We start from the raw sequence: 27,143 nt of genomic DNA on the forward strand, positions 1-27,143 counted from the left end.
TGCCTTTCAGTCATCTGAGCTGAAGGAGTACATTGTGCTGAAGCCTCAGCCACCGGTGTTGCCTGGAGACACATCAGGCGTTCATGCGCTATGGTTTGTGTTCGGTGTTGTCTGCTTGTGATCAGTGAATTCTGATTGAAATATTCGCGGTGAAGGATGTTTCCTGACTCTCCACCAGTACAGCACACTGAAATTCACCAGGAGCTTCACAAGCTTGGTCAAAAACAATGTGAAAACAACACAACCTTAATTTGTAGAAAGTTGGAATTAGGAGTATAAAAGGCAACGTATGAGGCAGCGTGATGTCGTTTAGAGCACAAAGTATAGAATTAGGATGAATAGATCCGCCCTTATGAATCGGGCACATTGTCACCGATAGCCGATCCAGAACGTTTTTCAACACTGGGACCGATGCAGCTATTAATTCAAGATCAGTGCTTCTGTAATTAATATCAGATATCAATATCAGCCCAATTTTTTATGTCACTGCATCCCTAAATACAGATTTAGTTCTATAAGGATGCAGTTGGGTCAAAGCATATTCATCCGTTACATTAGCCCAATCAAAGACTGGTTCTAATTTCAATTTTGACTATGTGGCAAGACTCTTAGTGTCGTTCATGTGACCCGTCTGTCCTGTCCAACTGTTCTTGAGCTATTTTTTTGCAAAGCGGCATAGACAAACATTTTAGTCTCTAGACATAAACCGAAGGAAATGCAGCTGCAGTGTTTTTTCCCTTCCTTTTCATTTCACATTTCGAAAAACCAAGCACTTTTTTTTTCCTTCCACTTCACAATCATGTGCTACTTCATGTTGGTCTGTCCCATAAAAATCCTACTGAAACACATTGATTTCTATAGCAATTTTGTCAAAATATCAAAACAAGTTCAGGGGCTGTAATTACACGAAAGAACGGCATGGCAGGCACTGTTTTGTCTTCTCTTGGTTTGTTAGTTTTCATAACCTTCCTCGTTGATGTTGAGACCACATGGACTCGTCTGATTATAAGTGGCTGTGGTTTTTGGAGCCATGCTGATTAGTGTGTGGCTTTGATTTAACCAGTTGATCTCCGCTCTACGGCTGCGGCATGCAGGAGGGTTTTAGTGGAGATGTTCTGCTGGTTTGTGGATTACTCCTTTTGTGGAGTAATCCAACATTTTTACACTTGCACAGCTGCAACCTTTGACCTTTTCTCTCCATATTTGCGTACCGAAAGCTGCGATTCCATTACAAATGTGTGTAAATCTTTGTGTTCTGCTAATGTAAAAAAAAAAAAAAAAACAATAACACAATTTCATAAATGCTTTGTTTTCATTAAATAAGATATTTAATTAAAATCGCGGCAGCGGCAGATGTAAACAGTTACTTGAGACATAGTCATAATTCAGCCGTGGCACAATCGCTCACCATCAGTAGATGGCGTCTTTTTCAGCCAAGCCCCTTTTTCTCGAGAACGACTGCGTATGCGATGTCTTGGGGAAATCGTAGTCGGCAACTTTATGGAAGACGTTATAGTGACACAACTTTTTATGAACTGTGTGCTGCTGTGAGAAAAACATCCTTCTCCTACCACTTCCTGTGGTCTTCTTTGTCCTTTTCGCCAGCGCCAACGTCCGGCTGTTTGTATCATGACTCGTGAGATGTGAAAAAAGTGTTGGATACGGCTGATCCTCATCCTCATCCTAATCCTAGAGCAAAGACTTTCAATTGAAAAATGTAAAAAATAAAATAAATTTAAATTGTCTTGTTTCCATTAAGCAAATTTATTTTCAGAATTTCAATTTGCACAACTTCGTGGCTAGTAGGAATGCAGCTGTAGTAACCTGCTGAGTAGAGTAAATCAAAGTGGGTGTGCACTCCCGAGCAGATTTGGTAAATAATGAAATTACTTTTTCGTGGCGTTCTGGTTGACCTCGGTTGCAGTTAACTGAGCATAAATCTTTCTAAAACAGAGTGGCTCAGCTTCAGGAGTCAGAAACTGTGGATCTTATTGATTAGCTTTCTTCTAACTTTATCTGTTATGTGTTGATTTTTTATTGTGATTTTTTAAGTTTACCTCTGCTGCTCCTTCTAATTCGCCATTAATGACGCTTTGAAATCGATGGGCTTTATCTGCCAATAATGTGACTCAAGACAGTACAATTATAAAGTGAGGCAGATTTGTCCAACAGTTTTAAGAGTCTACTTTAAAGTTGCTTCTCGTTTTCACCCCGTCTTTTCGCTGACCCCTGTCAGTCGAGCCGTTAAGGCTCGCTCGCCTGCACAGCGCTGTTTGCTGATGAGGAGTAGTTTTGAAGTTGTAGCTTCGCTCCAAGATACCAGAGGCTTCTTTTTTCAGCAGCTCACAATAAAACAATAGACTGACAGTTTCAGTGTAATGAACCCCAGGTGTCTTCCTTCACAAAATATATTTTACCATTTCAGCTGCTTGGTTTTAATCTCTTTTCTGGTCTCTGTGTACCTCTTGGTGTTCCTTTCATGAATTTACTGGGTCTTTTTTTTCCCCTCTTAAATCTTTGTGGCTTTGTGAGATGATTCCAATTAGCTATGCATCCCACTTTGTTGTGACGATCTTAGCAGGTGTTGCAGTGAGTGTTTTATTCCCTTATTAACCCGTCAGTCTTATTTTGTGGAAGAGAAACTATTAGTTTTGTTTTTACACACCATGAACACGTACAGCACAGTTTATAAGCCTTTGTTTTGACTTCTTCAGGATCATTTTTTATTTCTGTTGTTCAATGTTGTCCAGTGAAAGCGAGAAGCTTCAGAAATGTAATCATCTGATTACGGACTTTGTCCACTTTGTCCACTTTGTCCATCGGCGCAGACGTGTAGCTCTCGGATGTGTCCTAGTTAAAGCCGACTCATTTCAGGGTTCAAGCACTCATGTTGGACGTATAAGGTCAAGCTCACTCAAAGTGACTCTTGATCTTTTCTTCTTTTTTTTTCTTTTTGGCTTGAGGCCTGTTAACAACATTTTCTCGTCAAAGAATTTTAGTCAACTGGGCCATTCTAGCTTTGATTTATATCTGGCTGTATGATTGGGGTTGTTGTCCTGCTCATAGGTATCTCAAGCCTTTTGCTTGAGGCACCACAAGCAAAAATTAATGGTTTTGCTCCATCCATCTTTCCAATAATGCTGTGTCTCCGATTAATGCTCTCCTTGCATGACTTTTACATTAAGGTGGCTGTCAAGGTCAGATCGCAGTTGGCTTCTTTCCCTTAGTGGGCGATGGATAGACTAGTGCTCAGTAAGATATGTTCGTATTGGGACTCTTTATGGTAATTAGGTGTTCAGAGTAAACTTTTTAGATAATTTTTGATGAAAGAAATACACCAGAAATGTATTTATTATTTTTCTTGCACTTCATGGTCGTCCAGTAATTTGTGTAGGGCTATTATGTAAAATCCAAGAGGAGACCAGTGATGTTTGAGGTTGTAACAGGACAAGAGGTTTTGAATACTTATGTAAGTCACTGTTTATCACCACAGAATTATTAATTACACAAATTTATTTAAGTTTTGTAATATGTCTTGATTGGGACCTTGACGCTGGCTTAACACTCTTTCAAAGCTGGTGTTAGAACAAACTGTGCATAGGTTCTGGGTGGAGTCTCTGGGCTGTCAAAGTAAAGATGTTTATGGATACGTTCACAGAGAAAGCTTTAGGGAATACTGCCTATGTTCTCTTGGAACATGCCTAAGTAACACGGTTGTTACGCTAAAATGCATATTAGACATCCATAAAACATATTTCTCCTGTACAAAGAGAGGACACATACACACACATACATATGCACACACGGACACACAGGCTGTTTCGGCATGCTGCAGCCTGCTTCGTTTCTCATGCGTTTCATCCAGACACTCTTCTCTGCTCTCGAACAGGTAACGTCCTCCCGCTAACGCGAGTCAGGATTTTATCCTTCCACAATAGCAGCTGTGTATCTGTTCTCACCTGCCAGCGGCCCCAGCCAATCACAAGCTCCTAACTCCACCTCATCAGCTGTCTGCGAGGAAACGACGACTCAAATACCAGCCTGCAGGAATTTGGCTCGACCAATTACAGACTCCAAAGACGGTTGACATGCGTTCACTACTGTGCTTACTGTCTGACAGAAGAGCTGTGTACTTTGGCTGACGTAATGAAGCCACACTTTTTCTCGAGTGGTGTCGAACATAATGGTGCAATATTTTAGTAGTAAAGGATATGTTGTCTATGGATGCTACTTTGAAAGGATTGTAAACACTGTTGTGCAGTTATGAAATATGAAATATGTTTACATAAGTCATATAATATTACCAGTATCAATTTATTGGCAAATTTTTACACATTTGCACAAAGTGCAGATGCAAAAATGCTAAAATGCAGGATGTTAATTAAACACAGTAACAGGATGTATCACTGTTATATTAATGTGTTTAATATTCAGTTTCCAGTTTTGTAAAGGTTTCACTTGACAATACATTTATGAAGTCATTTCTTTAGAAATGGACAGATTATGAATTGAAAATAATTGAGATATTGTAAGTTTGATTCTAGCCACTGAGTGAATATGTTTATTATTTTAAAACAAATTCAAAGAGTTTGTGAATTTAGGTTTTTAAGATCATGTTAGCATCTTCTACTAGCAGTTACCACTGTTACTGTTTCTAAAACAGCAGCCTCACTGTTTACATTTTTTTTCAAACATTCATCTTCATATTAGGAGCTAATGCAACTTCACACTGTGTGAGAGTAGTCAGTCATTATTTTAAACCAAATACGAAGTGTTTAGCATCTTTTGCTAGCATTTAGCACTACTAGCATTTTTTTTTTAAAACGTAGCATAAGTGTGTTTTATACAGGGAATTTAGCTGCTTAAGTGAGATATTTTCAAAATGCTCCCATTATTTCCAAAACAATTATTTTTCAGGGCAGAGTTGAATAGCTCCAAATAATAAAAGAATGACTTTGCTAATAAATAAATTGAGCCTTTCTGTTGTTGGAGTCTCACTTTAAATGTTGGCGCCTAAATGAACATTCAGTTATTTTTGTCATTTACTAACAACTTCCACCCTGTTAGTGCAAACTGTTAGCAATTCGCTAGCCCCTTAGCACCTAATGACAGGAATAGAATCAGATTCTTGAGTTTCTGATCACTTTAAATATCCTTCTTAAAACAGAACTTTGTCTGCAGGTGCCTAGGAGTACTAACACCTTTAAACTCTCTATAAACTTAATGACTAAAGAAATTGTGTTTTTGATTTTCATTTGTGCCACTTTTGTTATGCACCCTGTCTGCATTTAACAGGTCAAGTTTGCACTAACAACCACCCAAACATCCAAATGTCAAAATGTTGATTATTTGTTTAAACCGATAAAGAAGATGATACATGCAAGAAATGGGGAATACCTTCTATAGCTGACTCATGTGTTTCTGTCTTCTGCAGGGGGACATCCAGCAGCTCCTGATTGTTGCTGATCCCAAAGCAGCGTATGACTACTGTGACCATTACAGCCCAGACTGTGACACACCACACAGGGATTCGCTTCAGGCCCAGGCGCCGGACGAAGAGGTCAGCCAACAAGCAGAGCTCCTTATTAAACCAACCCTTCCAGTAAATTGTACAGCTGCACTTAGCAAGTTTTATTTTTTTTCAGTAATCAAGTATTACATCAATTATTCTGATGATTAATCATTTAAGAAATTTGGCATATTCTGTAGATTTTTCATTTAACTATTTGAGCGTATTTAATGTTTAAAAAACTACATATAAATAATTAATTCAATTATTTTTTCAGAAACTAATCATGTTATTGCCAAAAATGTAATAATGTATCATTCCTCTAATGCACCTTTGTTGATTTGCCACAAAGGATAAATATAATACTAATCCATCTGTTATTCAATTAAATGATTAATAATTGGATATCAAAAGCTTTATATGACATTTTTAAAGCTAAAATTAAGCCACTTAAGGAATTCGAGGTAGAACATATTTGCTGACAGGTTTTTTTTTTTTTCTTAAATGCAAAAATGTACATATTTTTTGTCAAGTTTTGACTTGATTACTACTCTGAATGTGTTTTCCTTTGAGTGCATCACTATTATTTTAATCAAAACACTCCAGTTAACTATCAGTCAGTTATTTAGTTTGTTGAAAATCAAACTCATATATCTGTGGTTCCTGTGTTTGGAAACCATTCCATACAGTCGAATTTGTCATTATTTTGAACAAATAAAAGGTGTAGAAACCATCCTTCCAGTAGCTGTCTGGAAACACACAGCTACAGATGGGGGAGAATCATCCACGGCTTTTAAAACCGTAAATCGACACCCGTTACCGGTTCCATGCTAGGCCACGACTTGCAGGAAGAGAAATACCTCAGAGCTGCATGTCACTGAGATGGCGCGCCGTTTGCTACGAGGCTCACCTTTTGTTTTGCAGCTGCTTCCAGTGAGAAAAGTTCCATGACGAGATCGCTCGAATGCAGCTGGTAATTTTGGTTCTGAGGGGTTTTTTATGAGCCTTTTTAACACTCCCTCTGCTCATGTTTGTAGGTTCAGACCAACACAGCAGGTTTCAGCTGTTGTTTAGTTTTCCAATTCATGTTTTGGTTGTCTATCTGTAAATCTGAACTGTAAAACGAGTACAGACGAATTGTGACATTGTGCTGTTTTGTTAATTAGCATTAAGGCAGTCTTTATTTGCTTTTTGGGTTAACGTCTCCATTTTATCGTAATGCATAAAATGTAATTTGGAACTTTTTTCCCAAACACAAAACTTAATGGCTTCAAGTGTTTGAACTTGTAACCTGCTGAAGATGATGCATACCGCATTATCTTCTCGCTGAAATAACGTTCTGCATTTTTAATGCTTTTGCTAGAAACTAAAACCCGCCCACTCTTCTTCTTCTTCTTCTTTTTTTTCCATCTCTTCTCTGCCGTTCTCGACCGCTCCAGTACATTACTGACGATATAGATTACAGACAGTTCTATGAATACTCTGAAGGACCAACAGACTCCGTCCCCACTGACGAATACTCTGAAAAACAGGTAAATAGAACAACAAAAAGTGAAAAGAAAAGCTGTTTTTGTTTGTTGTCTTTCTCCGTTCCTCTGTTCGTCTCAGAGTTGTGACTACATGTGCGCTCAGTGTTTCAAAAATCACACTGTGTATTTTACACAAAAAAAAGAGTTTGAGTAAGCGCTCCACTATATTGTCTCACTGTCAAAAGTCGCATACATGGCTGGATATGAATGTGTGTGTTTGTCTCCTGACAGTGTAGAAGTGGAGGAGTGAATCTGAGTGTACATGCAGACACACACACTGTTTGTCCTTCTGTCTGATTTGTCTTTGCTGATTCTACCTGCTTCAAGTGTGCTTTTGCATTTCAGCACGTCTTTAAAAATAATGTAACCATAACAGAATATCAGCTGGATTGTATATAATTTAGGAAAATGCGGCTAATTTGACTTCCACGCCAAACCTAATACCTACATTATTTCCAAAGATGTGCTGAAAGTGCTTGTTACATGTTTCACAGTTTGTTTGCTACTTTCAAACAGTTTTGAAGACGCAGTAGATCTAAGAAGTGTTCACCCCTTTGACCCCAATATGCATTTTTTCTGAAGTTAAACAATGAAATCATGGTGGAAAAATAGAGACAGGTTTTCAAATCTTATGGCTGTCTAATCTTATGCTATATATATGTACTTAAAGTAGCATATGACCACCTAGCTGCATAAGTGTGCAAACCATCAGTCTGAAACTTGTTTGCCTTTTGATTCAGTTTGATTCAGTTTTCCACCATGTTGGTGTGCATCTTGGATTTGGCTCTTGTTGGTTTGGATGAATACTTGGCGTCATTGTCTTGATGGAAAGTTAAATCATTCTTCGTCTCTATTCTAGCAGAGACCTTGTGCTTTTGGGTAAAAAGTGACTGGCATTTGGATCCGATCACAATTTTATCCATCTTTAAAGAAAATGATGTTGTTTCTGTTTGGTTTCAGCAGCCCCTTATAACATGTTCTGCCACGACATTATTGGAGATTTTAGTCAGATTTTTATGTTTTCTGTATATGACTTTTCCTAAACAGGAAATATTCAAGCCTGGGAGAAAAAAAAAATGTACAGAGAATGCTGAAGATTATTTTCATAACTATAGCACAACCAGTGTTTGTGCCAGCGTTTCTGTTTTGCCCAATTAATTACCAGTCATTTTTGGACTCTTCTCCTGACTGATACCTTTGTATAAATCATAGAAATCCTGGGTTGCATGCTTAGACTGAGCTACAACGTAGCTTTCTTAGCTTCCTGTATCTAATATATAGCTTAGTGTTTTTAGCTGAGTAGAAAATTTGAGAAAATTCTTACAAGAACACTTAAAATTTATTTCAGGTTCATCTGATTTACTATTACCAACAGCAGAAGTATTCAAAACAACTTGCCTTTCTTTGCATTTAACACTGCAGCATACACAGATGCAACTGCAAACATCACAGCAGTGACCCAGCTATGACGCGGCTTTAACATGCTTCAGTTTAATAAATATGAACAAAAGCAAAACAAGATGGCAGCTTAACGTTCCCAATCCTGATGCAGCAGATCACTGTGAATTCCATGTACACATTATTCAGAACAAGAGCGGATAACAAGCAAGACATACTTCATCTTTATATCCTCAGATGTAGGCATGCATGGATTGTTTTTAAATTTGTCAACACTTTACAGCTTTACATTAACCGTTTTCTCTCTCTCAGTTTAATTTTGCATAATATATTTTCTAATAAAGCTGGAAAAGTTTTTGAAGGGGTTTACCATAATCTATTATGTTCTGCCTAGCATTTAACTAGGGGTGTGCACTTATAGATCTACTGTGTGTACTTTATATAAATCCTTTGTGTCACTTAATCTTCCCTCCCTTTGATTTTTGAACAGGTTCGGCCGATGCGCAAATTTTTTCACGGACTCATAATGAGTCTGTGCACGAGTTGCTGTTGCTGTTATGTGTTTGTTTGTCTTGATTTGTCTTTGTTGCCGTCAGCTCTTACAGAGAAACAAACGTAGTGTCTCCACGAAAAAGAAGACGGCCAAAAAGTCTCCCAGTAAAACTAAGCATAAGCCCTTTAAGCCGACCTCCAATAAATCCCCGGCTAAAATGTTTCTCCACAACAAGAAGATGACGTGGGGCTACCAGGCCACAGCGCCGGCGCGACCCAGAGGCAGTTCTAGGGTAAACGTTTGTCTCCCTGGAAAAAGAACCGAATCCGATCAAGATTTGCCCTGAACGACGAAGGGAGAATCTATGATGGCGGATGTAGAGTTCCCCTAACCTCTCCTCTGTAGATGTAGCCTAGAGTGTAGTGAACTCGAGAGGACCCTCCCTCGATCGACCTCTGGTACGAGCCTTGTTGTAACCCAGATTCTTCTTTCCTTTTCTTCCAACATGACTCAGCTAAACAATGTAGAGGGAGATTACTATACAGACAATGACTACGGGACTCTAGATGGTACTCAGACTCAGTCGCCTCTTGCCACGAGCGGACCAAGTGAGGTAATTTTGTTTTCTTCCTTCTCGATCTGCATTTCCAAGTAAAAGCCACTGTTTGGTGTTCTGGGACGTTTGACCCGTTTGATGGAGCACCTGGTATGACATGATAAAGACACAACCATTCAATTGAATTAAAGTGTCTGGAGGCCTGGTATGTAGCTGAACTTGTGATGGACGTGGGATATGTCAAGCAGTACTTAATAGTGACAATTTATATTCTCCACTGGATACTAGAGAAGATAACACATGCACTATGTAAAAATGTGTTAAAAGCCTTAAAATAATTTTATTGCAGCAGAATAATCTCAAACCTGAAACAATTGGAGAAATTTGATGTTAGTCTCAGTTACATCTTCAGCTGCACCAAACCTTTTGGGGAACCTTTTTACCCCCTCGCCTATGGGGGCGCTGCACCAAGAACCACTAAAGAGAATGACACAAAAAACCTCTGAAGAAGACACTGATCGCAACTTCCTTCTTCAAGTAAAGTAAACAAACATGGATTGACACCAAATTTTAGTGATTGTATTATTTTTGTTTTGTCTTTGGCAAAAGACCACTTAGCCATTTCTCCAGCCAGCTCTTGATTTTCATGTCCATTTTGGTTGTAATTACCCAGAATGCCCTGCTGTGTTATCCGCTTCCTGCTTCCGGGTGATGTCTGGTCCACTTGCATTCAGATGCGGATTCAAATCACACCAGAGGTCACTTCAACCGAACCAAGAGCCCGACTTGTTCCCTTTTTTGGTCCCCATCAGAGATGCAGTTGCGATTTCCCACCTCCCCAAATGAACCGGATTTTCCAGGCAAACGAACTAAAGCGGACTAAACAGGGATGGCATGAACACACCCTTCATCAGTGAGGAAAAAATAAGTACTGGTGGCACATACCTCTGTTGTTAATGCTTCCACTGGTACAGAAATGAGTCCATTTCAGGTTAACGTCATTCTACTGCAATAAAAGATAAATGTAAGGTTTTTCCACCACATCTTCACAGGTGACAACAACCAAATACATCCTCATCTGTTTTCCTTCTAGCTTACGTTTTTCTACGGCAAGCAGTTTTGTCGACACATAACGCTTCATGTTTTAATCTGATCTGAGAAATTCTATGTGAATAGGTGAGATGTTGTAGACCAGTCATCAAAAATGAAATGATTTGCTATTCACTTTGTACTGTCTGTTGTTCTGGACGGTCTAAGTGCACCTTCAACTAAAGGAAACCTCAGAATGTGGAAATAGATAATGTTCTGTGGCCTTATAAATAACTCAAGAATGAAAGAGGCCAACATATTCCCCCTCGTTGTCCATCACACAGTTTGATTAATAGTTCTGCTAATTATTTCAAATAGAACTGTGATCAACAGACTGAAAATCCTCTCACGGCCTGCTATGATCGCGCTTTTGCTGCCTCATTGTTTGGCAAATTAGATGTGATTATGCCGGGTATTTAAAATGAATTATTGGGCAGGAAGGATTACTGCCAACAAGTGTGTAATCGCATCTGCTTTGCTGCGCTGCAAGGTTAAAGCCACAGTGATCACCATTTGGAATGTGTGAGAGAGAGAGAAAGTTCTGCCAAGTCACTGTGGTTACAGTAAGTCTATGCCAGACACAGAGATCATGAGGCAACTTTAAAGGCTGCTAAAACACACTCATCACAATGATTCACTGGGTGTCAAATCCTGACGTCTTGATGCAACATCACGGATTGATTTGATTCGTTTGCAAATTTTTGAGAGAGCGATCCGAGGCATCAGGCAGCCTTTCTTTCTGCAGTCGGCACAAAAATGGCTGCATGACGAGAAAGAAAACGGCTGTTCCTCTGTCAACCAAGCCACCAATTGGAACGGTGGACAAAAGTGATGTTAGCACTTTATTTATTATTACAAAGCCAACCAACCTTTGCTAACCTACAAGTAATATTATCCAAAAATTAAGTGTTATCATTGTCATGATTTCATTTTTTGTTGCCTAATATCTATGTAGTTTGCTTTTGTCACATTTACAGTGCCTTGCAAAGGTTTTCATACCCAGTGGACATATTCTAGGATGCTACAGTAACAAACTTTAAGGCATTTTAATGGCATTTTGTGTGATTAAGCCAACACAGAGCTCTGCGTAATTGTAAAACAGGAGAAAGATTCTCCCAATTTTTGTACCCAAAATTAGAATGGCATTTCAGTCCCCTTTACTCTAATGCAGATAAATAAAATCCAGTGGAAATCGAGTGTCTTTGCATGTCACCCGTTTAGTGAATAGTGCGTAGTTCAGACGTCCTGTAAAGGCTTCGAAGTTTTGTTGGGAAACATTAGTGAACAAACAGAATCATGAAAACCAAGGAACACAAATGACAGGGATGCTAAAAGAGGAAACGAGGTCACAGCAACCCAACCAAACAGCCACAGCTATGGCCAATGAACTGGTTTAAATCAAAAAATGTTTTATGTTCAGATCTAGATCCAAATAAGAATCATAAACGTTGATATTTTGAAATGTTTTGGATGCAGTCTTTCAAATACAGTTCATTTATATAGTGCTGTTTCACAAAAAATGTCATCTGAAGACATCTTACTGAACTTGAACAATCTTCCAAAGAAGAATCGGGAGTTGTTCTTGGCTTTAGTTGTGTGAAGCTGAGACATAAAAGAGACTAAGAGAATTAAAGAGGGGATGAATATTTAAAAAAATAAATTTAAAACTCTATCCTTTTTAACTTCTCTTTTTGCTCAGCAAATTGTCATGCACTACCTTGTGTTGGTCTATCACAAAAAAAAAAAAAAATCCAAAACAATGACTTTTGTGGTTCGTGGGATATGGATTCCTTTGCATTCGACTGTGAAAGTAATTATGGCCTCAGTTTCATAACTAACAACCTTATCTCTTTATTAGTTGCTGATTGTTAACTTTCTCCTTCTTCGCTTGTGTAACAATGGGAAGGCTGTAAAGGAGGATTTTATCGGGGCGCACGTCACCGAAGCCCCTACTCTGGAGCCCGGCACCGTGTTGGAAACAGGGGACAACTCGGAGACCGGTGCGGAAGCATATGACTTTAAGGAGTATGACCTGAACGAGTATGACTTGGGCAAGTTAGACAACAAGTATGACTATGGGACATACGACGAGTACGGCCCCCTCCCGTCTAAAGCCCCGACAGCCTATGATGAGGAAGTGGGGCCTGGGGTTGCAGCCGAAACCGACTTTTCTGAAAGTACAGTAAGTATCGCACCCCGACCACGCCGACGGAGGGGTGTGTGCATGAACGGCATGGCAAGAGGACTCCCTCTGTCTCCCAGTGCATGGACTTCTTTTGGCTTGGTTTGGGCAATATGTCATTGACGTGTTGAGTGTGGAGTAGTTCAGTGTTGCTGTTTCTGTTGTTCGATTTGAAACTATTAGAGAAAACATGCATGCATCTGTCTGTTAAAAAGAATCAAAACATATGTATTAGCTAATTATACTCTTCCGTTTCGCTTTATCCTATAGAAACATTCAGTCACACTTCATCTGTCCACACACAACTTACAATCAGTGGATGTCGGCCCAACCTACACCACGCCCATAAATACCTAGGAAAGCCCACTGCCCCTCCCCACCCACTCATCTCTCAGCACTTGGACCCAATCCCTCCCTCTTCTCCTCTGCTATTTTAACAAGCAGCCTGTAACATGTAGTTCCCTTTGTTCACTGCAGACAACCGTTAAATCATTGGCAGTGCCTGCGCAGCACACGCACGCGCTTTATTGGATACACGATGTTGGGGTTTATTGCCTTCGCTTTCTGCCAAAAGTTTTGGGCTCGGCTTTCACCAAGCAGTACATCATATAATTTACCTTGATAATAAACACGTAGGCCAGCATCCCTTCACTCTGCGTTTAGTCAGGGTTAGATAATCTTTGTGTTTCATGAATCTCAAATTGTGTTTCAGAATTTGAAATCAAGATGACCAATTGCCATCCAGACTTTTTTTAAGAGCTACTCTTTTGTGTAGAAGCTACAAACCAGATGCTAACTTTAGCATCTTTAGAATGCTAATCATTAGCCAGTCGTTGCAGTCTCACAGTGCCCCCAAATTATTATTTTGCAACAGTTTCTTATTTTTTACTACGAACCTAAAATGCTGCCACAAAAAACATTTTAAAAGTGATAGCGGTTTCTTTTTTGCTTCACCAGCAAACTTCATCAACACAGCTAGCTAGCTCAGGAGCTACTTCCCTTTATACTTCAGAATAAAAGTCACAAACATAGATACAGCAGAGTGTCGAGCTCAAGGCATTCCCTTAATAAACCTCTAATGTTTAAGTATTTGTGTCCTTGTGTGTCTGTAAATATCTATTTAGAACATTTTAGCTCGTGTTTATTTGGCTTTTGGGTTTACCAGCATCATGCAATGACAACTTTACCTCATTTCAAGCCTTCAAGTCTGATGTGTGTTCTTTCTTTTCAAGACTAACATTTCGTTTCATCTCCCTGTAGAGTCGGGTGCCTTTGTGTTGTACGTGATTCCTCTACTGATTATTGAATGAAACTTCCTACTTAAAAATGCTTCTTGGATATTTTTGCCTGCTATGTAAACAATGCCTTCTTTTTTGTGCTGCGTCTACAGGTTGCTGGTTCACAAGCAGCCTTCGGACAGAAGGGCGAGAAGGGCGAGCCGGCTGTGATCGAACCTGTAAGGCCCAACATGTCTAAAAACATGCTAATGCTATGATCTGTGCTAAATAACTTTGTCTTTGTGATAGAGACATCAGGTTTTACTGTATGTGAGGTATGTGTATGGTGATACACATACCTCAACAAACAATATGGATTAAATATCTTCGAATATTTAATCCATATTAAATATTGGATTAATAAAAATTTATTTTTAATAAATAAATTACACCATTTTCTGATGAGAGTGACAGAAATATACTCTCATCAGAGAGTATATTTCTGATGAGAAATATACTCTCTGAGTATATAAACTGACCATATAAAATGGTCAGTTTATATGGGCCATCAGCCATATAAACTGATAGCTGATGGCCCCTTAAAAGAGATAAACCAGGTGTCTTTTTTTATAAGCTTGGGACAAATGTAGGAGGTTTATTTCAGCAACTGGTGAGGGAGGGGCAGCAATGCATAACTCTATACGTTTACTCTATCTTTATCAGTCAATCAATCAAATTTTATTTGTATAGCACATTTCAGCAGCAAGGCATTTCAAAGTGCTTTACATAATTAAAATAAAAACAGCATGTGACACTGAATAAACAGTGAGAAAAAGAGATTTTGAAAAAGATTAAAAAAGATAAAAACATTAAAACCCGCACCCCTTTTAGGACTTCAGTTAAACGCCGTTTAACTGGGACTCAAACCCTCTGGGACTTTAGTCAAAAACACCGTTTGACAAGGACTCCAACCTCTAGGTTTTTAGTTGAAACGCCGTCAACTGGGCATCTAAAACCCGTAGGACTTTAGTTAAACGTCGTTTAACTGGGACGTTTCCCAGAGGGCTTTATATCATTAAAACGTAGACCGTGAGAAAGAGAAATAAAAAGAAATTAATAAATAGATAAAAACTTAAGATAAAAACATTAAAAACATCGAAGACATCAAAAACCCACACTCTAACCCTAAGTTAGCCATAAGCAACTCTAAACAGGTGGGTTTTAAGTTGAGATTTAAAGGCTCTCAGTGTTTCAGCTGTCTTACAGTTTTCTGGGAGTTTATTCCAAATCTGTGGTGCATAGAAACTGAATGCTGCTTCTCCTCGATGGTTCTGGTTCTGGGGATGCAGAGCAGACCAGAACCAGAAGATCTGAGGGGTCTAGACGGTTGGTACAGCAATAACAGATCTTTAATGTATTGTGGTGCTAAACCATTCAGTGATTTATAAACTAACAACAGTAGTTTATGATCTTTGAAGCAAAATAAACAGAATTTCAGCTGTTTTAATACAGGAACATTTTACAAAATTTGGGATACGTAGATTTTTCCTTACAGTTTCCATTGAGAATCTGAATTATTCTTGTAATAATGGACGCTCCACAAAGCAAAATGTGTGTTTTTCGCGTCTCTTAGGGCATGCTGATTGAGGGACCACCAGGACCACCTGGCCCATCAGTAAGTGTGGCGTAAAAACAAAAGTCAGTGTAAATATATGTGGGATTTGATGAGAAGGTAGTAATACTCACTTATATTTGTGTTTTAGGGTCTTCCGGGACCATCAGGCCTTCAGGGACCCCCGGGCCCTGCTGGAGATCCTGGTGACAGAGTGAGCAAACCTGTCCGAATCGTTTCTATTTGCAGTGCAGCATCATGTGTATTATTTGTTTGTTGATTAAAAGTGTTGGTTTTTAAGTTTTAACTGCACTTAGTAACTCCATAACAAAAATCGAGACGTTTCGAAAAGGTTTGTATTCAAGGTATTTATACCTGAAGGGAGTTCATAAGCCCACTTTGCAACTCTATAAAAGTTTAAACCAAAATCATTAAGCAACTTAAAAATTAATGAGATAAAGTCAATAAAACCTCTTTTTAAAAGTAAGTAAATATTTTTAGTTTTTCATAGCTGCATTTTACTCGAATATTGAAGCGTTATATTTTCCAATACAGATCATTTACAGAACAGTTTTGAAAGTAAAATATTGAAGCAGTTTTTTAGTTTTGGAACAAGATGTTAACTTGTATGAGCTGAAATCTTTTTGTTATTTTCACCAAACAAAACAACCTCCAAATTTCCTAGAAAAAAAAAAAAAAAATGAACGTATTGATTCTGGTGATGCGACTAAACGCATCTGGCTGTTAAATACTGTCTCTTTTTAGGCTTTTGCTCCAATCCACCGTCATACTTCTCACTTCCACACACGGACAACACATCCCTGCTGCTCTGCAAGGATGTTGGTTTTGGACCAAAAACTGTTTGGCCTGCAGAGGGACAGGCAAAGCTCAGGCCTGGTGGAGGGGGCGGGGCCTTATAATATGTAGATTTAATATAAGGCACACATCCAGTATTACAGCTGTGTTGCCTTCCATACGTTGGGACGGTTCTCAAACACCTGTGGAGAGTTTTGTTTTTTGTTTCTTGTTTTTTCTGAGCGATGTTGAAGGCATAAGGTCGTTTTATCTCTTTATCTCAGCAATTGTAAGGAACAATTGTTATAAATAAAAGGTATAATAATATCAGCCATTGGGACATTTAAATATTCTAGCTAACACACAACACAAGAATAGAAAGAAGGATATAATTTTTTTTCCCCCACATTTTTTAAACTCACTAAACATTTGAAGAAGTATTGATTCAATACGTCTAGAGAAGGGTCAGATTTATATTTGTTTTTTTATTTTTTACAAAGAGGACAATGCATAACAGATAATTTCAAAGATCATTTAAAACATAAGTGCAGTTTTCGTGATCTAGAACTGTTGATTTAATAGTTTTTAGTTCCAAATCCAAGAGTTCGTACAGTTGGACCAGAGATGAACTGATCGATTTTTATTAATTTGATTTCGTCTCCTCTTCGACATCAGGGTCCTCCCGGCCGCGCCGGTCTCCCCGGTGCCGACGGCTTACCGGGACCTCCAGGTACCATGCTGATGCTCCCAGTAAGTCCACCACAAAAGAAACCCACGTCGTCCATCTTTTGGTCCCATCGCTCATATAGCGTACCGAGCCGTTTGCGTTTGTGTGTGCCGAACAGTTTCGTTTCGGTGGGGACGGCGAGAAGGGTCCGGTGGTGTCGGCCCAAGAAGCCCAAGCACAGGCCATCCTCTCCCAGGCCAGGGTGAGTGAAAACCTGCAGACTGTCATCTGCATCCGCTTCTCTTTACACAGAGGACGGAGGGGGGGTAGAGGTGTTTGGATGGGGGTTTGTTGGGGAAACAGAAGGGGGTTGCCTTATGTTTTGTTGACTTTGTGAGGCTAAAAGAAGACTTGCTGAGAACGGGCTGAAGAGCAGCAAAATAAAGAGCCACTTTGAACAGATGCTCATGCAGGAGAGACCGCTAAAAATACAACTTGCTATATTTGGGTGGGGTAAAGTAACAGCTGGAGAAAATGGGGGAAAAGCGCGACAGAGTTGAATAAGATGTAAATTCAGTGAATTATCCAATTAGTTAACATAAGATTTTTGAAATATTTAAATTGCAAAACTAATTTCAATTATTTTTTATCTTGTGTAGTAAACCAAACAGACACCATATTTATGAAATTAACTCAGTCGTAACTCAGTTTTTGTGAATCACCATGGAGCTAAAACATAAGAAGGTGTCCTCCACATTTGCCTCATTAAAAAACATTAAACGCTAAGATTTTTGGATAGAGTGTTTCCTCCTTTCATTGTCTAGATAAGCAAGTCTGCTCTTCTAGTAAAAGACGCTCAACGCAAAACACAGGTTGTTTGTTTCTAGCATTTGTGCATTTTAGTTGCTCAGTAAAACTAAGCCTCATAAATATTTCTTAAAAAGCGTCCATCTGCATCGAGCACCTGTGCCAGGGGTCAAATTTGTAACATTCTTGAGCGGTGGTCAGGGGGGTGGGCTCCAAAATGGCCCCCAGGCTACACTATGCATTTCTTGATGAGCAAAATTCCCGAATAAAATGTCTCAACAATGCAAAACAGCCAAAAGTAGTTAGAAATGTTTATGTCTAGATGTTAAAGGAAACATGCTTGGTTCTTCTAAAAGTCTGCTCACCTGCAGAAAAAGTGAAAACAACAAATCTTTAAATGTAAATCAATATTTAAAAAGATCATCAACTAATCCTGTTTTCTGTTACATCTGAGAACTGAAGTGCTGCTTTCATTTCGATATTTTCTCTTTCTTTCACATACATTTTAATTTTTTTTTTCTTTTTGTCTAACACAGTTTCAAAATGAAAATCTTGGTGTTGTCTCTGTTTGTGGCCTGCAGCTGGCGATGCGGGGACCTCCTGGGCCGATGGGTTTGACTGGAAGATCTGGACCGGTGGTGAGGCTCTCATTCTTTAAATTTTGCTTTTCACAAATTGACCCGTGCCACTCGTCGTATCAGCTCGGATGATGGAGAGGCAGTCAGCAAATTATTTTGAATCTTACAGGTGAAAAAACCAAAAATCAACACATTTTAAGGTGTTTGAAATGATTGTTTTTAGTGTAGCCTGACGTTTGTGTCTGATATGTTTATTATCGGTTTGTTTCTCCTGCCTTAACCAGCTCAGTGGACACACTACCTGTCTGTTAAGTAGTTGCCCCCTACCACACCCAGACCCTTCATTTTTCTTAGGGCCTGTTGATACACGATCTGGGGCTTATTACCGTGGAAACGAGACAGAGATTACACCTTCAATCTGCTCGTCTCTTCTGAGTAGAAAACTCTGATAAGATCAGATGGTAATAAGTTGATCCAAAGGGAATAAGATGAGATGAGATGAGATCAGCGATTGGTGGATTCCAACTGACTGAAATAATAATTTAATATAAAACAAAGTGAGTTATTATATTCGAGCTGCTTCTCTATATTCAGCTCTCAGATCTACGCTGATATGAAGGCTGATGTCAGATCTAGAAGCTGATCTGTCTTGTTTTGTTTTTTTTGTTTGTTTTATTCATTGTTAATAAATGTGCAACTTAATCATATAAATAAATAACATTGTTTTTTTCTATATGATGTATTTTGTGTTTTCTAAGGTTTCAATTGTTCACATCGATTTTTATAAACTTGATTTACACAAAACATTTATTTTGAATTGAACATCAGCATTTGAAAAAAAAATTATCACAACAGAGTAAAATAACCTGGAAATTTCCCATTTCCATGCAGCTCTTGCTGCCCTGAGTTGATTTCATTCTCTTCATACAAAGCTAAATGATGCCATCTGCTGTCTGCTCTGGATTATGTCATTTATTTTTGCTCCGAGCTACAGCTGAAGCTAAAGATTCATGAAGTGTGTGTTGGTGTGTTTTTTTTTTTTTTTTGTCTGTAGGGTCCACCTGGCTCAGGTGGGCTGAAGGGTGAAAGCGGAGACCCCGGTCCTCAGGTGAGTGAGGAATAATAATCCAGCCGATGAACTGAAGTGTCTTTCAGTTCCCACCAAAGGCTGCATTCAAACTCCTGCGTGTTGCTGGGCTCTAAATGGGTCTCCTGTGCCTACGCAGGGCCCACGTGGCATTCAAGGACCCCCTGGACAACCTGGCAAAGTTGGTAAAAGGGTGAGTGAACTCAGTCACCTTTAACTCCCCACGTGGAAAACTGTGCTGTTTGTGTGTGCAGCCGTGTTTTTATTTTTCGCTAGGCTCGAACGCCGAGAGGATTGTTTTCACTCCAATAAACAATTTCTTGATAAGTGCTTACAGGCCCCTGCGCGGCTGCCAATCCTGGGATCCTCAGCCTTGCAGCTAATCTGTCTGAAAATGCCAAAAGTGGGAAAACAGTCACCACGGTGCAGCAGCAGGGCCAAACATCCTGACGTATTAGGACAGTAACGGATAGAAACCGTCCAAAAATGTATGAAATGAACCAAATGCAGTCGTCTGCTCTGAAGGGTTTGAGTTCATTAATTCTGAACTTTTTTATGTGAATCTAGAAAGCGTCTCTGGTCTTGAGTTTAATACCTCAGCATTCACACACAGCCTGCCTGAGGTATAAGCAAGTTTTGCAGCAACTTGGTAATTTGATTTTACATAGGACCGGCTTACAAATGCACCAGCTTCATGTATACTGCCATGCTAAGAAAAACCTTCATAATTATGATGTGTTTTTTTTTTTTTTTTTGCTGAAATTCAATTATTATTATTATTATTATTTTTTGCGTGTTCATTCATATCACAAATTAAATGTGACCGAAAAGAAACTTCTGTGTGAACGGTTTATTACTCCAAAGCAACCGGCATGTACAGAAAAGGATCGCTGCGATCTGACTGTGTACAGAAGTATTAATTTAACCCACGGTCTGTGGATTAATTTGAAAGTTATTCAGAGCCAAAAGTATTGTCATAATATTTTAGCGACTCGAAGGAAGCTAATAAAAACAGAGCACAACTAAAAGCAACAACCTTTTTGTCGAGCATCGACTGTCTGGATGCGCAGTCAGGACTAAGAACGGTGGGATTGTGATGTGATGCGCTTCAGTGACACAGACATCTTTCATCTTTTTTTTTTCAGAAATCAAATTTCCAGCCATTGTTTACAGCATCTGGCTTCTTCTGGTGAAGGAATGTGACGCACGTTTCACGTCAGTGATGTAGAAGTCGGATAAAATGTGACATGATCGTTCAAACTGCAGACGCTTTGAAAACAATCACCTACTTACTTGAATTTGTATAACATATGGATGTGGCAGACATTGGATTTTATTTTGAAGTGAAAAGATTGGAATCGGGCCATTCAGGCTGCCGGGAAGTCAGATCATGTTTTGGATCTGCTATTTCCTCTGTTGTAAATGGGTGGTGAAATATTTTATCGATAATTTCCAGTTACCCTCCCATCACCTTTTCAAATAGACCTTGTCATTACTTCTACAAAATGAATTTCTGTACCGTTACTACACTCTTAATAGTTAATAAAAGTTATACTATTTACAACTTTAAAACAGGTGCTGAACTTATTCTTTTGCAGAAATGCACCAATCGAAATTTTGTGACTTTTTTGTAACGACTTGACCTGCTGACACCAATAATAGCCATTTGCGAATTGGCATAATATACTGAGACATGCATATATAAGTATTTTTTGTATGTGAGAAATCTCTGTAAATCTGAGTTTTATGGTAGTTTGTGTGGATTTCCTTTAGACTCTGAGCTTTTTAAAGGTCTGCCAACATTTCTGAATTCAGCAACTTCCACGAGGTTAAAAGCTCTTTAAAGTCGAGCAGAGCAGCTTTGTCGTACTCTGTTCAGCCTTCCTGTTATTTGAGGAAATGTTTTCACAACCTGAACAAAATACAGACATTTCAAGAAAATACAATTTCATTTTAAATTGATTCTTACAAACTGGCTTTGAGTCTTCTTCACAATTTACAGTTTTTACACTGAATACTGTGATTACTCCTGACAAATTCAGTCACCTAATTCACAGTAGTGAAATTTTACAGTTCAACCTGTGCAAAAGAAGTTGTTTAAAACCAAGTCCTTGCTCTTCGCTTCGCACAGAGGATCTGAACCCTCCTCTGCTGAGAAACGACTCGTTCCTGGAGACGTGGACTGAAGTTTTACATTTTTTACCTTCCTGGAAATTTCTTGCACCTGTAAATGACCACTGATGCTAATGCTAGTTCAATATTTGGAAGCATGGCCAACACGAACTCAACCCCATCATTCACTTCCTGTAAATGTTGCCATTGCTAAGTTAACAGGCAGACTGCAGTTCTCAAGCAGCACAGAAAATCAATGTTCGCTGATTCCACCGATGAAATTGCGTTCAATGGGAGAAATTCCAAACAGAGCACTGAAGGGAGATGAGAATCAAACAGATTTGCGTTGGAAAGCAATTTCTAGGCTACTTTACAGCCAATAAAACCTGCTGATAAGAAAGAGCTAAACATAACAGACACCATCACTTCTAGATAGACCTTAACTAATCTAAAACACGGTGGTATTTGTGACACATTCATTGGCGTACGCTTAAATAACGTGTAAATATTTGAGTGTAAAACGTGTCTCTCTTCCATATTAAGGGTCGGGCTGGTGCTGACGGCGCTCGTGGAATGCCCGGAGAGCCAGGCTCTAAGGTGAAAACCACTGAACGTGTTAAAGAGGGGGACAAAAATAGGGCAAATGCGGCCGTGTGTCATTCATGAGGATGTGGTTTCATTGTGTGTCACTGTTTTTACTCGCAGGGTGACCGAGGCTTTGATGGACTTCCCGGGCTGCCTGGAGAAAAGGGCCACAGGGTGAGCACAGAGAGGCTGATGTTGCTTTTTAAGTTTCTTTAAACTTAATTTAGCCATTTTCGATGATGTCGGTGTTTTAGATTAGAGTGAAAAAGCTGAGAATATGATGTGCTGGGAAAAAACAAACTAGATTATTTTGGTATGAAACACGTCTTTTAGCTAATCTTGAGCTTCATGACATAAATACTGTTTTCATGTGCGATAAGTCACGAAAACCGGCATTAAAGGAAAATCTCCTTACTGCTGATTTGTTTTCTTAGATTACTATAATTTACCAACGAGCTGCGGGGGGCTTTTTAGCGTTTCAGATTTCCAGCATCTTCTCATGATTGTGTTGAGTGAGCTTCTTAAATTTGAATGTGACGAGTGAACAGCTGCTGTGCCAGGAGGGGGGAGGCATTGAGTGAGAAGCTGATCTCTGTTCCACTCATTGACCCGTATTAATCAGAACGCGTGAAAAGATGAAATCAAAGTGGAGCAAAGAAGCCAAGTCAATAGTTTCAGAGGGTATCAGTCGATCTGCTTATCCCACATCGGCTGTGATTTAATTTATTTCTTACTACAGTTTATTGAATCAGTTTCAAGACCTGCAGATATCATAGTAAAAATAGATATATTATAACAGTTTATTAAAAAGTACAAAGGGAAATGCGTTTTCGAATGTAGACACAAACGGTGTTAGCAAACATTAGATGGACAAAAATGCATGAATAGAAAACCTTCAACAAAATAATGAATGACTGAACAAATATGTAACTCTGTGATCAACAGTTCAATCAGTTTTCATTTGATAAGCACTTTTTATACGGTCACGTTTAACAGAAGGTCTTTTATAGAAGTTAAAAATGTCAAATTCAAAATTGCAATGGAAATTTACAAGTATTACTGCCACGCTAAGAAGTTGGAGAAGTAAAATTATGAGAATAAAATCATGACATTTTGAGAAAAACATTCATGTTATCACGAGAACAAAGTTGTATGAGAATAAAGTCAAAATAATACGAGAATAAAGTCACGATATCATGATTTTATTTTCATATTACAACTTAGTTCTTATATTATTTTGACTTTATTCTAGTCTTTTTATGATTATTATCTTAAATTACGACAAATTAACACATTTAATCTTTTTTTTTTGTTTTCAGTTCGGTTTGTTAATGAGTAGTCTTGTCGCTGCATCGCGCCACAACCGGCCGTTTCGAGAGCCTTTATGATTTTGATGCTGCCCAAACTGACAATGAGACAAACCCGAATGCCGCAGGGCTCTCCTGCACGAGAGCAACTTTGAGTTTCAGCGAATGTAGAAAGCCGAGCCAACGTTATGGTAATCGGTATATGAAAACTGAACCAGTCTGCCGTGGTTCGCAGGGTGAGCCGGGGCCGATGGGACCAGCAGGAGCCCCAGGAGAGGATGGACAGAGAGTGAGTACGCCGCCTGTGTTGGAACCCTTAACGTTTCCCCCCCACCTCTAACGGAGGCGACAACTTTGTTTAAATCAGCTGTGCTGCACCTCAGGCAACACACACACACACACACACACACACACACACACACACACACACACACACACACACACACACACACACACACACACGGAGGACACTATAAATCGAGGAGGAGAGTTTGTGTTTGACCTTTCCACCCCTCCAACTAAATACCCTAAACTGCCACACCGCATCCACCACAAAGCTGTCACAGGCTCAGATTAGATCTCCGCCTGATTTAAAGGGAGTGTCACTCCGCGTTATGTAGTAAAATCAGGGTTCAGAATGTAATAAAACTTACTAAAACCGCATTATGTACCAATTGACTTGAATTGTTTTGCCTGGAACGACATACTAGCACCGCAGGTTCTGGTTACGAGTCTGAAAAGGCGACGAAACGACGAAAGTTTGGAATTTATTGACCAAAGTTTCAATTAAAGTGCGTATAAAATCTACAACATGGTCGTTCTTATTAACAAACAAACGGTTTGTGATGGTTTATCATATTATAACGTCATCATTTCTAAAACAAACAAACAAACAAAAAAAGAGCTACCTCCAACACTTTGTAATTTAATTAAAGCATCAATGTGGCATCAGTACAACAAGATGCATTAAGGGTTTGATGACCTTTTCTTCTCCGATTATTACATAATGCGGTTTTACGATGTTTTGCTCCTTTCAGAAGGTCCATTTTATCACGTTGTTTTACACGCTTTGCAATACTGTCTTCCACTTTATGTAATAATGTTTTTCCATTTTGCGTCAATTGTTACATAATGCACTTTTAACAATGTCTCACAACATTTCGAAGGTTGATTTTATTACATCGCTGCACGTTTTCTGTAATACCTTCCGCCGCTTTACGGATTTTTACAAAATGAGGACATAGCTCTTTATTAAAAGTGCTAACATAATAAAAAGGCACATCATGTAATGAACAAACACAAGCTGTTTGTGTTCATCCTGATCGTTAAATGTGTTTCATGTTGTAGATTCTATATGCAGGTAAACTGAAACTTTTACCAATAAATGCCAAACTTTTGGACCTTTAGTCACATTTTTGAGACTCAGAAATACCCAGAACCTTCAGTATTAAGCTGCATGTCATTTAAGGTGAAACGATTCCAGATGCGTTTTAGTACAAAATGCGGTTTTAATGAAGTTTCTTTTACATCGCAGGTTGCTAACAGGTTACATGTCGTGGTAGGTTACATACCTGCAGCATTTTTAAAAAATATTCATCCTTTTCTTTCCAAAGGGTGAAGACGGAGAGATTGGGCCCAGAGGGTTAGCTGGAGAGAGCGTAAGAGTCGCATCATCCTTACAAAACGTTGACATGTACTGGATCTAATAATTTTATTCCAACTCTTTGTGTTATTTTTCTTTTTCTTCGGTTGATTTGTAGGGGCCCAGAGGTCTGCTGGGACCTCGCGGTCCTCCAGGACCCCCCGGAGTGCCGGTGCGTACCGTGACTGTCATCGTCTTCCCTCCTCCGATAACCCACTTCCTGTAGTTGATATGACAAATCATTTTCTTATCTCCTCTCCCCAGGGCGTTGCTGGAGTGGACGGGCCACCGGGTCCCAAAGGCAACATGGTACACACATTCGCGCACACACACACACAGCCTCCTCTCAGTAAACACACTCAAATGTTCCCTTATCAGCTCCCGGGGCTGCAAACGTCGAAGGGTGCTGGACTTTTGGTTCAGATTGGGCCGTATGTGACCGAGTTTTAAAAATGCCTGCAGGATGCACAGCTGGGGTGAAAGGTCAGTCCAGCACCTCGAAGCAGCTCCGAGGCAGAGCAGATGAAATTAGAGGATAAAAATGAACAAAAAGACGCAAATGTGACCCGACTGTGATCAGCACGGCGGCACACGGGAGACAGATTCTGATATTATTTTTACTGTAAAGCAACTTTATGAAGCCATTGAGGGGTGAAAACTGCTACATAAATCTGATGTCTTTTGCATTCATTTAAAAAAATTGGCAAGAAACAGAAATAAATGAATAAATTGTGGCAATTACTGCATTTAATAAGAACTTTCCACCTTATTTATTTTTATATTTTAACAGAAGTTAATATTTGCTCATCTTTTTCAAAAGTATTAACATAACTATTGTTCCTTATTTCCTTATTACGTTTCCTTGTTTATTTAATTGTTTTTTAAAAAACATTTCATATTGTGTATTTATTTGTACTTACCATCACATTTCATTTTGCATTTCTTTCTTTCTAAATTCAGAATTTATTTAATTATTTTTTCTTTGGTTTTTTCTTCCATTTCTTGTTTCTTTTTTGAAATTCTTCCTTTCTTTTTACAAAGCAGAGCTGGACTCATCCTGGTGCTAATGCAAACACATATCAGGACAATATTCAAACCTGATCAGTTTCAATCTGTTTCTTTAAGGGACCACAAGGGGAACCGGGTCCACCGGGTCAGCAGGGAATCCCTGGAACACAGGTGAACGAATCAAACGCACACCAGAAAACATGCTGTGCAGCTGCACATACAAGACGGCAAATTACAAATCAATGTAATTTATTCTATACACAACAATCTCATTTACATTATATAACGCTTTAGCATTTGCAGTTTTTAAATAAATATGTTTTTTTTTTAAGTTTAGTTTACCATGTTTTTGTTACAATAATTTATCCCTACCCACATATATGGAAGCTAAGTGTTTTTATTCTGGCACTGCAAAAAAACACAAAATCTTACCAAATATGTTGGGTCTACTGGGTGAAAATATTTTAGTGCACTTGAAATTAGTCAAAACTAATGTGAAGGTAGTTTTCCAGCAACATAAATGACCTTGTTTTAAGTTAGTAATTCCATGATATTAATAAATATTACTAGGTATACTGGCAGATTATTTCACTTTTCCCATGATGTAAGTGAAATAATATGCCAGTAGAACAAGTTTTTTTTTTTGTTTTTTTTTTTAATCTTAAGGAATTATTTTCTGAAAAGAAGCTCCTATATCTTTCTGAAAGGTTACTTGTTAGTTTTGCCTTATTTCAAGTGTATTAAGGTATTTACACTAGAAACTGCTACACCAAAAGTTCCTGGTAGGATTTCTCTGTGTCTGGTTTGCTGGCTCCTGCTCAGCTGCTCCACCTGTTGGTGCCCCGATGTATAAACACCAGCAGGCATCAGCTGCACACATGGGAGCACATCCACAAATATTTAAATGTGTTCTCTTCCACAAACTGAATGCAAATCTGCACACACACACACACACACACACACACACACA

At 38.9% G+C, this 27,143-nt stretch overlaps 1 protein-coding gene across 5 annotated transcripts in view; it reads left to right on the plus strand.

Moving 5' to 3' along the window:
- The window catches only part of col11a1a (collagen, type XI, alpha 1a), a 96,825-nt gene that overhangs the window by 15,411 nt on the left and 54,271 nt on the right, over positions 1-27,143 (plus strand). For 2 of the 5 annotated variants that reach the window (XM_007566597.2, XM_016678920.1), the window contains exons 5-23: positions 5,435-5,560; positions 6,949-7,041; positions 9,444-9,542; positions 12,481-12,756; positions 14,147-14,212; positions 15,607-15,648; positions 15,737-15,799; positions 17,056-17,130; positions 17,226-17,309; positions 18,436-18,492; positions 19,487-19,540; positions 19,659-19,712; positions 22,175-22,228; positions 22,337-22,390; positions 23,759-23,812; positions 25,137-25,181; positions 25,284-25,337; positions 25,430-25,474; positions 26,291-26,344. In XM_007566597.2, coding sequence (XP_007566659.1) covers positions 5,435-5,560; positions 6,949-7,041; positions 9,444-9,542; positions 12,481-12,756; positions 14,147-14,212; positions 15,607-15,648; positions 15,737-15,799; positions 17,056-17,130; positions 17,226-17,309; positions 18,436-18,492; positions 19,487-19,540; positions 19,659-19,712; positions 22,175-22,228; positions 22,337-22,390; positions 23,759-23,812; positions 25,137-25,181; positions 25,284-25,337; positions 25,430-25,474; positions 26,291-26,344 — 1,449 coding nt within the window. Of the gene's footprint in view, positions 1-5,434; positions 5,561-6,948; positions 7,042-9,032; positions 9,222-9,443; positions 9,543-12,480; positions 12,757-14,146; positions 14,213-15,606; positions 15,649-15,736; positions 15,800-17,055; positions 17,131-17,225; positions 17,310-18,435; positions 18,493-19,486; positions 19,541-19,658; positions 19,713-22,174; positions 22,229-22,336; positions 22,391-23,758; positions 23,813-25,136; positions 25,182-25,283; positions 25,338-25,429; positions 25,475-26,290; positions 26,345-27,143 lie in introns of all 5 variants that reach the window. The other 3 variants (XM_016678921.1, XM_016678923.1, XM_016678922.1) reach the window with 3 other exon arrangements.

This window comes from Poecilia formosa, unplaced genomic scaffold (genome assembly GCF_000485575.1).
Source record: "Poecilia formosa unplaced genomic scaffold, Poecilia_formosa-5.1.2 Scaffold193, whole genome shotgun sequence".
Taxonomy (NCBI): domain Eukaryota; kingdom Metazoa; phylum Chordata; class Actinopteri; order Cyprinodontiformes; family Poeciliidae; genus Poecilia; species Poecilia formosa.